We start from the raw sequence: 17,633 nt of genomic DNA on the forward strand, positions 1-17,633 counted from the left end.
AGGGGTCTCCAGATGGACAACGGCTGAGCAGGAGCAAGACCCTGCAAAAAGTCACACTGCCACTCAAGGCTGCGGGCACTGTCACTCCCACACTCCTCAGGCTACCTCGGGATCGTGGACACGCCCTTCTCCTCTGTGAGCTCCCCAGGAACAGCCCTTTGTAATCCCCACCCCCAGCTGCCTGGCCCAGAAGGGGAACTACACACTGGCTGCTGGAACAATACTGTATAATTATGTTTACTTATCAAGTGCTTTCACATCCAGTATATCATCTAACTTTCAAAACGACCCTGTCAGACAGAAGTTCCTAAGCCCCATTTTATAGATACAGAAACAGAGGCTCCTAAACGCTAAGGGACTGGTTCAAAGCACACAGCCAGGGCAGCGAGGTCCTGCTCCTACTCTGCGAAGAGTTGAGCTAAGAAGAGCTTTGGGGTTTTCTAGCCAGACAGGGAGAAAAGGCAGAGCTCTCCGTAGCTCCACAGCCACCTGCCTCCTCACTCAAGGCGCAGGTCAGCACACAGAGGAACGCTGACATTGTGAGACAGCTAAGTCCCACCCTACGAGGGCCCAGAAGCCCCAGGGGAAAAGCAGAATGGGACTCGAAGGCAGCCCAGGCACCAGCTGTCATGGCAGCAGGAAGCCCCACCTGCTCAGGTGCATGCATCATCACAAGCCCCTCAAGCCAGGCAACTCCTGGTGCAGGACTCGGCAGATGCGTGCCCTATGGACTGTGAGGCGCTAAATGGCCCAGAAGCATCAGCACAAGTCAAGGCACACGGCAGAAACTCCCAGGAGCACCAGCTCCACACTGAACACCCTGCCTGGCCACCCCCATGCACGTGGGAATGGGTGGTGGGTAGAGGGAGGAGTCAGGGGATCACTCCAGCACATTTGCTGTAAGAACCCCAGTGGGAAGGGGCCAAGGGCTTGGGAGCTTTGTCCACGGCCCTTGCAGTTTTCCTATTTCTATTCTCTCTACAGATCTCCAGATGTTTTCTTTTCCTCTGCTCCCTCCTCCCACCACATACACATTCGCTCCCATTTCCACCATTCTGTCTCTCCCCTTAGAATGCTGCTCATGCCAAGTGCAGTAATCCCAGCAGCTCCCTGAGGCAGGAGGATCACAAGTTCAAAGCCAGCCTCAGCAACTTAGCAAGGCCCTAAGCAACTCAGCGAGACCCTGACTCTAAGTAAAATACAAAAAGGGCTGGGATGTGGCTCGGTGGTTAAGTCCCTCTGGGTTCAATCCCAGGTACAAAAAAATATGTATATATAGAATTTCTTGTAGACTAAGAGGGCCTTAAAGCTCTCAGCAGCTTCCGAGCTCTTAGGCAGAGGAGGCATCGGCAGAGGGGCTGTGTTCTCTCTGCCAGGTCCCTGGCCCAGAGCCGTCCAGCCAAGAACCCACCGGCCCGCCCTGGGCTCCACTCACACACACTGCGGTGCCAATCCCAGCCCCACCTCCTGTCCCTAGAGAATGTGCACAAGAAAGAAACTCAAGACTGGACATGCCCAGGCGAGCTGGCTGGTGGTGGCAGGCGTGCCAGTAACCCCTGGCAACCAGGCATTGTCACCTCCAGGAAAGGGGCACGGCCATGGAAAATTTCACTCCTTCTCAGCCATTGTTGTGTGAGGGTCAAGGAGGCAGAGCAACAGGCGGGACTGAAGCTGCTCAGCACAAGTTTCTCAAATAAACTTGTGGGACTAGGCATTGAACGCAGGGGTGTTTAACCACGGGGTCATATCCCCAGCTCTATTTTGTATATTTTTTTAAGTGCATAATGTGTTGCTGAGTCCACCCCAGGTGCAGATATATTTCTTATGTAGTGCTGGGGATTGAACCCAGGGCCTGGTGCATGCTAGGCAAGCCCTCTACCAACTGAGCTATATCCCCAGCCCCTGAAGCTGGCTTTAAACTCAGCATCCTCCTGCCTCAGCCTCCTGAGGCACTGGAATTATAGGTGTGCACCACCATGCCTGGCTCCAGTGAACTTTCTGAGCAAAACATTCACTTGCAAAGGAAGGCGGGGAGCTGGGGAGCCACAGAGAAGAGTTAAATAGGCTGTTAGCTTGTGGGCAGAGTGGATGTTTCAACATCAGATTCACTTCCCTTTCCAAGGAGACTGAGCCAGGCGAGAGCAGGTCCTACTACCATTCATAACCACTCTAATGCGCAGAGCCTCTGTCGCTTCCACTCTAGACTGTCACACGCTCTACCCCATTTGAACTTCACAGAAAAAGATGAAAAGAGCTCACAGATGCCAAGTGCCAGACAAGAAGCAGGTATCTGAATATGCTAGTTCCTTTACTCCTGTCACTGGGATCGGTGAGAAAGGCATTATCGCCATTTCAGAGAGGAAACTGAAACCCATGAGTCATGCTCAGTCACATGGTTTTTAAGTAGCAGCAGGGTCCAGATTCCAGGTCTTATAACCCCTCTCTGGGGCTTCTCCTTGAGCATTTCCACTCTCTCCCACGAGTTGGAAAGAACGGTGCGAGGGGTGGGGGGTGGGGAGGGGTAGACAAAAATAGCTGGGTTCAAATCCAAGACCTGCCACTTATCACCTGTGTGATTTGGGACAAGTTACTCAATCTCTCTGAGTCTTGCTTTCCTCACTTTATAAGATAGAAATGATAATAACTCTACCTACGAGGAATATGGGAAGGACCTTAATAATGTGCCTAGAGCAAAATAAGCATTGATATCATTTTCTAACTCACCCCTGGGCCACATAATCATATGTCCCCAATGTCTTTTACATAAATGCCTTTAAAATGCATCATTACAAATGCTATTGACCCATTTCTGTAGAAGAGAAAACTACAGTTAGGTGCCTGAAACATGGCAAATGGAAGATTCTGGCAAAATTCCTCTGAAACATTTGCACTGATTTCTTGTTTGTTTGTTTTTTTAATAAACAATCAAGGTAATATACTTATTTCAATATTCAAATGCACATCAATGCATAAAAGAGAGAAGGATGAATTTTCCCCCAAGTCCCCCCAGGTATATGTCCCTGCCAAAAGAGCTTTGTGGTAGGACCAGTTTCCCAGCTAAACATTCACACATACACATACGAGTTTTTAAATTTTGTTTTACAAAACTGGAATCACATCACAGACACCTGCTCCGTAACTCCACCTTCCTACTTCCTCTGCAAACTGCCTCTAAGGCTTGCACTAAGAGTCACATTTAAGATTTCCTCAAGACCCCGCCTGCCTGGCTGTCAGGACAGAGATGGGACAATGCAGACACTTGCATTTGGCTTCTGGCTGTGCCATCCGGGCAGCACCTCAGTCTTCTCAGGGTCTGTGGGTGTGTCCGGTGACCTGATCTAGAGAGGCCTCTACTCTGCTCAGCACTTTCACCTACCGGTCCTTCCCGTCCTATCTGGAGAAGCAAGGCAGGCACTGTCACTTCCAAGGAGGTCAGAGAGGTTGCTCAGTTGGCAGAGGTGACCTGCTGGTTGGTGAGAGAACTGGGGCGGACACCAAGGTCCCCAATTCCTGGTCCTGTGCTCCTTCCTCCAAGCCAGGGAGAAGCAGGCTGGGGGCTTCCTGGAGCAGCGAGACACAGGCATGTGAGAGGCATTAGTGCCACAGCTCCAGGCTCCAGTGCCACACAGAAGGCACACAGGAGGGCTCATTCAGCCTCCAGTTGGGATCAGGCTGCCTGCCTGATCCTGTCCCCCTTCAAATGACCCTGGGAAGGAAGCTGAGCCCCAACCCACAGGCCCTCCACTGAGGATGGTGCCGCCCAGGGCCTCTGGACTCTTCTTCCTGCCTGCACGGGGCTCCTCCAGCTACCCAGGCTCACCTCACTGCTGCGGTGGCAGCCAGGGACACTAGTTTCTGTCTTGCTCTTGGTCGCCAGTCTCTGAGCAGGGAAGAGATGGCCACAGGGAGGTATCCTGGGCAGCAACTAGCAACTCCCAGGAGTTGGTGTGCCGCCCAGGGCCCCGACACTGATTCCTCACCCTCATGGTCTCTCCTCACAGAGCCACCCTCCAACGGCCTCTCTGACCTTCCTTCCTCTCAAAGCCCCCTCCACACTCACCTTCTGCAGAGCAGCTGCCATAATCCGCCCCGCCCACACCGTGCGCTCCTCTCCTCAGCATCCCCTTGGCCTTAGGTGCCCACCATGGAGGAGGCGGTGGGCCCCAGTGGACTCACTGTGGTGTGTGTCTTTCTTGGGTGCTGCAGGGACACATGCATGGCCCGGGCGCCTGCTAAACCACGAGTGCCCGGGGTGCAGGGGCCAAGCCTCCTGGGCCCTTTGAGTGCCCCCGAGTCCTGAGGATGGTGCCACGTGGTGCTCCTTGGCTGAGCTGGGTGGCTCCTCTGCTGGGCGGGAGGGAGACCTCTGGGACGCCTAGCCCAGGAAGGTCTCAGAGGGCTTGCTGGCTCAGATAAGGCCTAATGACTCCTCTTCCCCAAACGGCCCAGCCCTTACCCCCAACACCAGGCCCTCTCTGGGGTGCGGCGAGTCCGGCGCCTTCCTAGAACCCCTTCCTTCCCCTCAAAGCATCCCCCTTGCTGGCAGAGGCCCAGAAGGGCAGGAGGGGCCCTAAAGATAATCAGGATTCTCATGTCCATATTTGAGCTTGCAGGAGACTGCTAAATTATCTGCAGGTCCCCTAAGGAAGTGTTCTCGGGGAAATAAATTCCACTGCAGAGGCGCCTCAGTGAAAGACTCAGGACAAACATCACCAAAGCAAAAAAAAAAAAAAAAAAAAAGACCCCTTAGGCACTCGCCTGCCATGCCAAGGTGGTTCCTCTCTCAGCTCCTCTCCCAGGTGAGGCATACCTGTTATCACACTGCCATGCATCTCGACTGTTCCCTTTCAAAGATTGTGGACTAGCCCCCCAACCCCCACAGCCCCCATTCATGCAACTGTTCACACACAAACCATTGGGGGGAACGCAAGATCCCCATTCCCAATGAGGACACTGAGGCTCTAGGAATGAGAATGTGGCCAGGCTCACACTGGGCATGTCACCCTGCCCTGGTGCAAACCTGCACAGCTTCTAAGCTGGCCATTTGTGACCTCGTTTTACATAAGAGGAACCTCAGCTTTCACAGTTAAGCAGAACTGTCCCGAGTACAGAGCCACCGGGCAGCACAGGCCTAAGCCGACGGTGTTCCTTGCCTTATTTCTCAGACTCCTCTTGCCAATAAGGCCCTGAGGTCAGCCCCAAGGTCCTCCAGGTGACCTTGGCACCCATTAATATGAGCTTCCAGGCGGGTGAGAGTGGCCATGCCCCAGCCCAGGAAGAGAACAAAGCTGTCACGTTGAACCAGCTAAAAATACTGGAGGCTGCCATGCGTCAAGGGGAAGCAGCAGCCCTGGAATGTGGCAGGGCAGGAACTGCCGGCTTCATTCTCAGCCTCCCATGTAGAAGCGTGGGAGGAGGCCAGCCTCCAGATTCACAATTCCAATATCCCAGGCCCTCCCAGCAAAAGGAGGACATCAGAAGTGCGGACAGGCCTACCTTCGCTATGAGAAAACCAGACCCTCGTGCTGAGGGACCCAGGTACGACAGTGGTGGGGGTGGACCAGGCCCAAGTTCAAAGCCCGTGGGCCTCGTTCAGCTGCACTGCCTCCAGGACTCTGGGCAAGTGTCAAACATGGATATTTCCTCCTGCCTTCACATGTGGCGGACACACCAGCTCCAGAGCACTTTGGGTTCCTCAGAATGCAGGCAACATGCTTCCATGGTGGTATCTGATCTGCCATTCGACCAGGGGATATGGACATGCAGAGGGCCCGTGAGCTCTCACACACAGAAGCAGAGGCAGAATGGCACCCAGGATCCTTGCCTAGGCTCAGGGCTCTGGTTATACAGAGAGCTGCCATCCCTCACCTGGCTGCTCAAGGTGCCTTCAGGTGTGTTCTGAGTGAGTGACAGCAACACCCGGCACAGCTCTGTACACTTTCTAAGCACTTCCATGTCCATTCTCTAATTGGATAAGTGGGTAGATAACAAGGTAGTAATCATTTATCCCATTTGACAGATAAGGAAACAGAGGCCCACAGAGTTTGATGACCACCTAACAACACCTACTCAAGCTGGAGGGGTCCTTTTGAGATCATGGATTCCAGCCTCCTTACAGATGAGGAAACTGAGGCCCAAAGACCCTTAGGAACCCACTGCTGTAAATGCAGGGGGCTGGGCTAGCGAAGTAGCTCAGTAGTAGAGCACTTGCCCAGCACGCACGAGGCTGAGTTCAATCCCCAGAACTGCAAAAATAAATAAATAAAATAAAAAATAGAGTGTGTCTCTGTTCAGGCTTCTGAACCATCAAATTCATTGTCTAGCAGAGTTTCCTGTCCAACAGAATATAATATGAACCACATAAGGTAATTTTTAATTTTCCAACAGCCAAAATACGATTCAACATGCAATCAATACTTAAAAATCATCAATGGCTACTGTATATTCTTTTGGTCACATTGAGTTCTGGAAAACCTGTGTGAATTTCACACTCAACAGTGCATGTCAAATCGGACTTGGCACATTTCAAATGATCAACAGCCACATAGGGCAGGTGGCCACTGCGCTGGCCAGCACGGTTCTGGCATTTCAGATACATCTCCGCTGCGGCGGCCTTGGGTGACGGTTTCTCCTGCGAAGTCACTGTAATGCAGAATATGGTGCAGGGGGAAAGAGACATCTCTCCTTCCCATGTTAGCTCATGGCTGAAGTCATTAGAACAAAAGACAGACTAACAAGAGAAAAGCACACAAATTAAAGTTTCATATAATACAGGATCCTTAATAAGGACAGGAAGACCCCAAGAAACAGGTAAACTGGTGCAGTTTTTATGCCAGGTTTGGTGAAGATAAGGACCACTGTGGAGAAATATAATTGCTCAAAGGGGGTCTGGTCCATTGGTAATAAACTGGGGGTGATTAGCAACACCTGCCTGTTCAGATTCTGTCTGGTGTCCCTGTTTCTTCAGAGATGGGGGGGAGGGGCTCCTTTCCTCCAGATCTTAAAAGAAGCTGTGTCTTAAGACTTCAGGGGAAAGTCAGAAAAAAAAAATCCTTCCTGGGTTTTATGACCTGCCTCAGGGACAAGGGCGGGGCAAGGTGGTAGTGACTTTCTGGCTTCTGCTGTCTTTCCAAATGCCAGCGGGTCATATTTTGGGGTAGCGTGCCATAAATCCCATCAATGGCTTTGAGACTCTGAAGCCCTGGACCATAGTTCTAGCTCTCCATGCACAGTGACATCTGCCCACTGGTGTCAAGGAGGCCCACTGCTTTCTGATCACCGAGATCACGTCAACACCACTTTCTAAGCCTCACCTGTCCCCTGTGTAAGAGGCAGGGAAAAAATACCTACATCCAAGGTCACTGGAAGGATTCAACCAGATCAAACATCTTACTAAATCAAGCATTTTGTAAATGGAACAGACCTGAGCAAAGGTGACGTGGTGTCCATCACAGCAGTGGCCTGGGTCTCCTCCACTTACCATGCCCACTCAGACAAGGTCCTGGAAGGCACCAGGATCCATCAGAGAGATGAGGTCTCCAGTGAAGGCAGGCCCCATGTGTCAATCAATGGGTGAGGCCACTAATTATTTACAGCATGGCCAGTGAGGCTGACAGTGGGGGTTGGGTTAAGTATTGTCCTCTCTGGGGGTCCTCTTTCAAATGAAAAAGGGGACAAACGAAAAAGGAACAGGAAGAAATCTGAAAAACTGCAAATCCCTTCCATCTCACTGTAAATGACTTAAAATATCCCACCTTCCCAAGTGGAGAGGACCACCAACACAGCCACAGGGCGGAGGGACGGAGCCGGTGCTGGGAAGGAGCAGGGCTCCTGCATGACCCTGAGCCAGCTCTGCCTGTCCCCGCCCAGTCTTTCCCCCTTTGGATATCTCCCTAAACAGCAAAATGAAAGAGTTGAGTGTAACATGATGGAAAGAATGCGGGTTTCTGAGTCAGGGGGGTGGCAGGAGCACTCTGGTCACTGTCACTGTGAACTGTGATCAACAGGGCACACCACCACTTGGGGGCCTGGGTTTCCTCAGTTCTGAGTGGAGATGATGCTTTCGTCATGAGGGTTAAATGCAGGAGCTCTCTGGGAATTCCACTCCCACACATCTACTCAGGAGACAGGAACGCACGTCCACATGAAAAACACACACACAAATGTTCACCGTAGCAGGATTTGGAAAGCTGAGGGACGAAACAATCCACACGTCCATCAACGAACCATGACAGGACAAATGAAATGTGCCATGTGGCCCCGGTGGAGTACTGAAGCACCGACACATGCACAGGTGGCTGTACCTTGAACACTGTGGGCCCAGGGAAAGGAGCCAGACACGAAAGGCCACATTTTGTACAATTCCATTTATACAAAACGTCCAGAAGAGGCAAATGCACAAAAAAGAAAGCAGATCAGTGGATGCCAGGAGCTGGGGGAGGGAGGAATGGGGAATGACTACTAATGGGTACAGGATTCGTTTTTTGGGGTGATGAAAACATGATGGAACTAGACGGTTGCACAAACTTGCAAATGTGTTAGAAACCACTTGACTGCACACTTTAAGATGGGAAATTTCATTTCATGTGAATTACAGACCCACTGAAAATAAAGTAGAAGCCAGTTGCGCATGCCTGTCATCCTAGCAGCTCAGGACGCTGAGGCAGGATCTCAAGTTCAAAACCAGCCTCAGCAACTTACCGAGGCCCTAAAATAAAGTATGAAAAAGTACTGGGGAGCCGGGAGTACAGGCACACGCCTATAATCCCAGCAGCTCAGGAGGCTGAATCAGGAGGATCATGAATTCAAAGCCAGCTTCAGCAATGGTGAGGTGCTTAGCAATTCAGTAAGATGCTGTCTCTAATACAACACAAAACTGGGCTGCGGATGTGGCTCGGTGGTTAAGTGACCCTGAGTTCAATACTCTATAGGGATTAGACAAGCTAATGCTCATAATGCCTTTAGCAGGATACATGGCAGTAAATATGACATATCTTACAGGTTGGCCTCGATTATTATTCGTTATTACTAATGATTAAACAAGAGCCCCAATAAGAAAAAGGAAAGGCACACAGTAGGCATGCAATCCTCCCTGCCTGTTAGATCCCCGGCAGGTCTCAGCACCTGGAGCCCCAAATGGGAATGGGCATGGACTCCAGGTGAATCTTCGAGGGTGTTTTCTGTCTGCACAAGGACAGCTCAGCTTCTGTTTGCAAACATGCAGACTTCACGTTTCAGTTTTCTCAGCCACAGGGAGGGGGTGGGGGGTGCAGCCACCCTCTCCTTTTACGGAAGATAGCCTGAGAAAGGCTGTTGGCTTAGGTTTTCTCTGAACAGAGCTGGGCACATTTAAGGGACAGATAAGCCCTCTCTGCCTAGGATCGATCCACCCAGGAAGAGAGAGAGCGCAGAAGCGAAAGTGTATGAGTGCATTTAATTCCCAGAAAAGTCTAAAGGCACCGCCCTAGAATGCAAGGGGCTATAGAGAGCTGTCCCCAGCCCTCCTTGGCAGCCACCCCCAGCCAAAACTGTACAAATGGTTCAGCTGCAGCCAGCAGTCGAGCACAAGGCTCACAATGAGAGCTGTCAACTTCACTCTGAAAAACTCTGCAACAAGAGCCGTTTGATAAGGTGAATTAGAAAATGGGTTAATTTTAAACTGAGCCCCAATGCCTGCGATGTGAATGGAAATTACTAAGGAAGGAAACAGACTCTAAAACTTACAAATCTGTGAAGATTTGACCTTACAAAAGGTTGGCATGCACAGTGGCAACCTACAAACACCTTTGATGGCAGTGTGATAAGGTATGGCCATCAAGGATGACAATCTGGCAAAGTCTTACAGATGACAAGGTGCACATACCCCAGCACCTAGTAACTCCAGTCCAAGGTAGACACGCAGCTTAAAGCATGCAACTTAGAGCCTAGAGAAACGTGCGCCAGCGCCAAAGGAGTCGTTTCAAAGAAAGTTCAGAGATAAAGTTATTCTGAAAAATTAGAAACCCAAGTTCCCATCAAAAGAAGAATGCATAAGGACAAGATACATAGCTCAGTTGGTAGAGTGCCTGCCTCACATGCACAAGGCCCTGGGTTCAATCCCCAACACCACCAAAAAAAAAAAAAAAGAAGAAGAAGAAGAATGCATAAATTAACTGTGGAGTATGTACACAATGTAAGAGCACACAGCAGTTTAAATTAATAAGAGTTAATAGGATGAACATGAAAAAGTCTCAAAAACAGACATTGAAAGTAAATTGGGAAAAGGAGACATACAGTATATCATCAATTGTAAAACTTTTACATGACACTAAGCAATACAAGATGCAGCCAGAAGCGGTGGCGCACGCCTATGATCCCAGCAGCTTAGGAGGCTGAAGCAGGAGGATCATGAGTTCAAGGGCAGTCTCAGCAATTTAGCGAGGACCTAAGCAACTCAGCGAGATCCTGCCTCAAAATAAAATATAAAAAAAGGGCTGGGGATGTCGTTTAGTGGTTAATGCTCCTGGGTTCAATACTAGGTACAAAAAAAAAAAATGCTTGAACACATTCAGGATAGCATCATTTAAAAAGGTTAAGCCCAACCATTTGACCCAGGTATCCCACTACTCGGACTATACCCAAAGAACTTAAAAACAGCACACTACAGGGACACAGCCACGTGAATGTTTATAGCAGCACAATTCACAATAGCTAAACATGGAACCAACCTAGATGCCCTTCAGAAAGAATAATGGATAAAGAAAATGTGATAGATATATATATATAGATATATATATATATATATATATATATATATACACAATGGAATATTACTCAGCAATAAAAGAGAATAAAATCATGGCATTTGCAGATAAATGGATGGAGTTGGAGAAGATAATGCTAAATGAAGTTAGCCAATCCCAAAAAAACAAATGCTAAATGTTTTCTTTGCTATAAGGAGGCTGATTCATAGTGGAGTTGGGAGAGGGAACATCGGAGGATTAGATGAACTCTAGATAGGGCAAAGGTTTAGGAGGGGAAGGGAGAGGGCGTGGGGTAAAAAAGATGGTGGAATGAGATGGATATCATTACCCTAAATACATGTATGAAGACATGAATTGGTGTGAATATACTTTTTATACAGAGATATGAAATATTATGCTCTATATGTGTAATATGAATTATAATGCATCCTGCTGTCATATAACAAATTAGAATAAAAAATAAATTTAAAAAATCAACAACCAAAAAAAAAAAAGGTGAAGCCCATATAAAGCAATACTATATACTGTTCACAGATACATGCATATGCACTGAAAATATAAAAACATGCATGGAAATGATAAACAAATTCAGTCCAGAGGTCACCTCTAGACAGAAAAGAGAATGGGATCAGAGGTGGGCATGGAAGGGGCATAATGTAATATAATGTGTAATGTAACTATAATTGTGTCAAATTCTGAAAGTGAGCAGGGCATGGTGATACATGCCTGTAATCCCAACAGTTCTAGAGGTTGAGGCAAGAGGACCACAAGTTCAAGACCAGCCTAAGCAACTTAGCAAGTGAGGCCCTAAGCAACTTAGTGAGACCCTGTCTCAAAATTAAATTAAATTTAGAAGGCTAGGGATATGGCTCTCTGGTTAAGCAACCCTGGGTTCAATCCATGGTACCAAAAAAAAAAAAATCTCAAAATGAATAATGGTTATACATTTGTTTCATTAACCTCAAGGATGCCAAAGCAGGAGGATCACAGTTCAAAGCCAGCCTCAGCAACTTAGCGAGACCCTAAGCAACTCAATGAGACCCTGTGTCTAAAAGCATGTTAAAAAAAAAAAAGGCTGGGGGTATGGCTCAGTGGTTAAGGACCCCTGGGTTCATCCCCAGTACGTATATATATATGTATATATTATATGTATATGTATATGTATGTGTGTGTGTATATATATATATTTTTTTTAATGTGCCTCAAATATTTCATAATAAAAAATTAACTTATTTTATTTCTAGAGGGAGAAAATGAAAATTCAGCTTCCAAGGCAAACTATTAAAGTCAACAAGATGAGTTTTTCTCCCATAGGAAACAGAGGGAGCAAGAAGAGCCCTCTGGATCCCATTCCTGATCCTGATTTTCTTTTGACCTTGGAAAAGTGCTTATCTCCTCTGGGTGGGCCTCCATTCCCTGTTTCTAAGTGGGGAATAAAATCTCTGCCCTCTGCCTTCTGCCTGTAGCACTCAAGGCAGGTGACAAGGGCGCCCAGGGGAGGGAGCAGCCCTACCAAGAGCAGGAATAGCACCTCCTGCCCTGACAGTCTGTCTGCTGGGGGTTGTGAAAGTATATACACACTAGTACATCTGTATGCTTCAAACATTTGTAATATAATTTTATTTATATGTATACTCAATACCTGACATGACACATATAAAGTATTTCAGGACGCTCAGAGATAACAAACCATTAAAAAGAGAAAATAAGGGCTGGGGATATAGCTCAGCATAAGGCTCTGGGTTCAATCCCCAGCACCACAAAAAAATAAAATAAAATAAAAAGAGAAAATAAAACCACATTTTAGTTACAATCCATTTAATGCCACTTTACAAAGTTTCTAAATATAGTATCTGCATTTGTGTTGTTTACCAGAAGTCAATGTTACTTCCAGAAATAAAAATCTATCTATTGCCGGGATGTGGCTGAGGCAGGAGGATCACAAGTTCAAAATCAGCCTCAGCAACTTAGCGAGGCTCTAGGTAATTTAATGAGACCCTGTCTCAAAATTAAAATAAAAGGGGGTGGGGAGCTGGGATTACAGCTCAGTGGTAGAGCTCTTGCCTGGCATGTGTGAGGCACTGGGTTTAATCCTCAGCAACACATAGAATAAATAAAATAAAGGTATAAAAAAAATAATAACATTGGGGCTGGGGTTGTGGCTCAGTGGTAGAGCGTTCACCTAGCATGTGCAGGGCCCTAGTTCGATCCCCAGAACCACATATATAAAATAAAGGTATTGTGTCCAACTATAACTAAAAAACAAATTTTTAAAAAAATAATAACATTTAAAAAAAAAATATATATATATATATATATATAAAAATATAAAAATGGGCTGGGGATGTGGCTCAGTGGTTAAGTGATCCTGGGTTCAAATCCTCAGTAACAAAACAAACAAACAAAAAAAACCTATCAATAAAATTTTTACCTGATTTTCTTTAAGATTAGATATGGCCAAGATAACCCAACATACATTAAGTGGCATCATAAGATCCCACTGTTGTGGTTTATTAGGCCGGAGACAGTGGGTACCTGTTCTGCTTCCCCAACCAATGTCTACACCTCCCCAGGCTAACACATCAGGTCTGGCTTGAAGTAGTTCTTAAGTTAGTGACTTCCCACCCTGGGTCTGACCACCAGCTCACTAGCTGCTCCCACAGCAGTCTGTGCTTTGCACACACCTTAAGACGGCAAATAATTACTCATGCTCCACTTTCACCTCATTTATGGCAGTCACCCCAGGCTAGCACATAACTCTGCACATAATAAAGGACTCAAACATGTTTCAAAACAATTATTGCAATTATTCCTGGGATCAGATCTGATCCTAAGGGGTCTCAAATCCATGAGGAGGTGCCAGCAGTCTAGCCACCACTGACTCCTCTCTGCATCCAACATCTCCCCTGGGGCTTCCTCAGGCATGCTCAGAGCTGGCTCCAGTGGCTAATTCTATCAACAGGAATCCCTGACTGCAGACACACACACAGTCCCAGTCACGCCCAATCAGTATTTTGGGGGAAAAGCTGCCTGCTTCCCCCAGAGAACAGCAGGAGCGTGGGAGAGCAGAGCAGGAGAGCAGCGCGCAGCATGGACAGGCGTGGACGCACCTCACAGCCACCCTGCTCGCCCAGTTTATTTCCTCACACATTCCCAAATCATCAAACCAGAGGAAGGGATGGGGCTTCTCTTGGGGGGAAACCTTAGGAAGACCCAAGGTGGAGGAACAGGGATTATGAAATGAAGATTCACCACGGGAACCTTTCACTCGCTGCCTGACACTCATTGACAGGTATATGAGAGTTTCCATGATTTTATGACTCTCTCCTCTCTTACCCTTGAGCAATAATAAGGAACAGGAGTTTTGTGTTTGTTTTTATGCTTGCCTTTACAACTGAATGCCGAGGCTCTAAGGAAATGGACCTACGGTCACTCTTCAATTGCTAAGCATACTGTACCCCACCTTCCTGGGCCACGCACTCAAGGGCTCCTGGGTTTGGCCACTAGACAAATCACAACTGTTTGTTCACCTCCTAATGGAGATTACTTAGAATTATGGGGATCCCACCCAGAGAAAACTCCACTAGTATTTATTACCAATTTGTCAGGCCTGAAGGAAAGGAAGTCAGTTATTTCTTTAGAGGCCAAGTTCTGACCTTCCTGGATCCATCTTCCTTTTCTAAACAAATAGCACACTATGCAGTCCTTCACCCTCCTCCAGATCCTTACTGGCTACACCCAGGAGAGGAAGCTGACGGGATGAGAGGCATGTTAAAAGTCACTTAGAGGTCAAAGGACCTGGCCTCTAGCTGCAGAACGAGCAGATGTCTGGCATTCTAATGAATGGAATCGTTCACAAGCACACATGAGCTACCTTTTCCTCCTAAAAGCATTAAAAGAATGAAAGAAAAATATGTGTTTTATGCTTCATTCAGCCTAATGCTAGGACACCCTCTTCACAGCACCATTAACCAATACTGTGCAGATGTGCTCGGAAAATAGGGCTGCAAGCCCTATCAGTTCAACAGATGCTTCAACTGTTTCGGTCTCGGATTTTTTTGTGAGGCTGAATTACCAATATGCCTCACAGGCAATGAGGAGAGTGATGATACTCTTTCATTATCACTTGTGTATTCTGAGAAAACCTGAAAACCTTGCCCAGCACAATCCAATCTCCCATCTCCAGGCCAGACAGCAAGAAGATGCTCTTGCAGGTTAATAAGGAATACCAGGTCTGTATCCAGAGCCCTGGAGGCTGGATGGCTGAATCATCATGGCCGCCCACAAGATGAAAGCAGTCCTCACTGGGTCCCCCCTTCACGTGGCCCAGCCCCACAAGAAGTGGAGGGCTTGGAGTTCTGCACTCCCAGCCAGGCTTTCACACTGGTATGTGGTGGGTGAGAATGGCAGGTTTCTAATATGTCCTGAGCCCCAGGAGGGCAGATCAGCACATAAGGCAGTGGGTAACACCCACTGGTCACTGGAGCAAGTGTCCACTATGCTCATCCTCAGAAGGCTCAAGAAGCTTCCCAGGGACCACACCCACACATGGCAGTTCACAACAACATACCACGCAGGTGGAGCTGATGCTCTGCAAGAACCTACATGTTCCCCCATTAAAAAGAACAGCTTAAAAAGTCCTAGGTGAGCCGCAAGAAAGCCAACTTGTTTTTTAAGAATCTCCTTAGCAAACAATGTTGCCTGGTGGAAGTTTTGGCCTCAGGATCCTCCTGCAGCAAGTTCTGAGGCTAGAGGAGGAAAGGGTATCAGGGTCACAATCTTAGAGTGAGGAGGAATTTAGTGAAGAAACAGTTGAATCAGAAGTCACATAGTCAGACACTGACAGGGGCCTGAGTGACAGAATATGCATAGACATATATCAGGCCACTCATGGTAGTGGAGGGCTCCCTAGACACTGCATGTCTGATGAGATAGCCCACTGAGTGCAGTCCGAACCTCAGCCCAACTCAGTTGCTGGAGGCCATCACCAGCAAGCATTGCAGCTAGGTGGTGGTGGGTGTGGCGACTGGAGGTTTAGCTTCCAAGGTCATTTGGGCCTCCACCCCAGTGACTTGTCATGGTGGGAGGTCTGTCTCCCTCTCCAGTGGGAAGAGCATCAGTGATGCACAACACCTTTAAAGAAAACTTGTCAAATGCAGCGGTTTGCATGGCTCCCTGAGGTCAGGCCAGAAGGACTCTCCAGGGTGCTCCAGGGATGTGAGCATGAGTCCCACAGTTTGACAACCCCAGGTTCATGGCAGATTTCCAAGCCTATCAGCTAACTACCCCACTCCTGGTCCCCACCCAGCAGTACCAGATCTAGGATCCCAGTGGTATTTCCAGGGGCCCTGTCTCTCAGTACCTCCCCTCCAGCTGTCTTCCAGGAGGAACCCCAATCAAATTATCTGGGAGGAGGGAGGCAGGAGCCCCGCCCTGGCTCTACCTCTAACTGGTTGAATGACCTTGATGAGGTCTCTGCCCTCAGTAGGCCTGTTTCCTAGGGTGCCAGATGAGAGAGTCACTGGTGAACAGGGATGACTGTGGCTTGCAGGGCAGAAAATCAAGGTCTGTTACTTCTGCCCCCGACCTGTAGGTAGCATTGCCTGTCTGAACTTCAAAGTCAGGTTGACTTTGCCAGTCTGTCCCACCTAACCCCAGCAGTAACCACCTGTGCCAGATGGGCACTGATAAAATGGGTGTTTTCCACTACAATTTGGACTGTTTCTGTAAATTCTCATAGTGAAGCTGGCAAAGGGATGATATAGTTTTAAGACTGGCCAGCAGACAGACAGTATTTTACACTCAACAGACTTAAAGGCAACAACCCCGTAGCTTAGGGAGATGCATCCCTGTGCAGGAACACAGGCCACAGGCGCACACAGGTCAAGGCCTCCGATTGAAGTGGCCAGTCTCTTATGTGAGCTGGCTGGAAATTACAGCTTAAGAGGAATAAAAAATTCCATTCAGACGTGCGGCTCCAGACCGAGGCCTATGAGCAAAGTTTCCGGTGGCCTCAGCACCCCTCCCGGTTCCGGAAAACCAGGCGGGTCACCCCGTCCTCAGATTAAGGAGCAGCTGCAATAGCTAGGGGAGCCCGATGACAGTTTCTCTGAGGCACCCGACCCCCTCCGCTGGGAACCCCAAATATGGGATGCCTGGCCTCCAGCCAGCACCCCCGCCAGCTGCTCGCTCACCTCCCCAGCATCTCTGCGAGATCACGCCTCCCTACGCCCACGGCGCCCGGACCCTTTCAAACAGGCCCTGCGGACCGGCCCGCTGGTCCCCACCCAACCAGCTCTTCGAATGGGCCCGGGGACCCATCTGACATCCACGGCCCGATTCAAGGACACTGCAGCACGCAGCCCAGTCTCGAGGGTCTTCAGCCCACCGCCCCTCTTCTCAACACACACACACGGATGCTGACAATGTCGGGGAGAATTCCAGGGCGAGGCCATCTCCCCGCGCTCTGGAGTCCAACCATCTGCTGGCCTGGGGGAGGCCGGGCGCGGGAGGATGGAGGCGGCGGCGAGCGGATGCCGGAATGCAAGGCTGAGGCCAGGGCGCCGGCGGCGGCGCGGGCGGGGGCTCACCTTTTTGACTTGGTCATCTTTCAGCTCGGTGAAGTAATAGGCCAGGAGCTGCGCGGCGATCATGCTGGCGGTCTGGGGCGCGGGGCGGCAGGCGTGCGGCCGATGGGTCCTCCGCAGCCGGGGTGAGCAGTGGTCCTCCGGCGGCGGCGCGGCGGCTCCTCCTCCTCCCGCGGCTCCTCCCCCTCGGCCCGGGGCGCGGCGTCGGCTTGCGCGCTCCCAGTCTCAGCGCTCGCGTCTCCGGGAGGGTGACAGCCGCCGGCCAGCCCACCTCCTCCGCGCCCATTGGCTACTGCCAGCCTCT

At 49.2% G+C, this 17,633-nt stretch overlaps 1 protein-coding gene across 3 annotated transcripts in view; it reads right to left on the reverse strand.

Moving 5' to 3' along the window:
- The window catches only part of Hk1 (hexokinase 1), a 72,094-nt gene extending 54,563 nt beyond the window's left edge, over window positions 1-17,531 (reverse strand). The window contains exon 1 of one of the 3 annotated variants that reach the window (XM_015500551.2): window positions 17,333-17,531. In XM_015500551.2, the coding sequence (XP_015356037.1) occupies window positions 17,333-17,395 (63 nt within the window). In that variant the 5' untranslated portion in view covers window positions 17,396-17,531. Of the gene's footprint in view, window positions 1-3,376; window positions 3,393-4,060; window positions 4,078-17,332 lie in introns of those variants that run through there. The other 2 variants (XM_048809755.1, XM_048809762.1) reach the window with 2 other exon arrangements.
- Window positions 17,532-17,633: the final 102 nt, after the last annotated feature.

Source organism: Marmota marmota, unplaced genomic scaffold (assembly GCF_001458135.2).
Source record: "Marmota marmota marmota unplaced genomic scaffold, marMar, whole genome shotgun sequence".
NCBI classification, from domain to species: domain Eukaryota; kingdom Metazoa; phylum Chordata; class Mammalia; order Rodentia; family Sciuridae; genus Marmota; species Marmota marmota.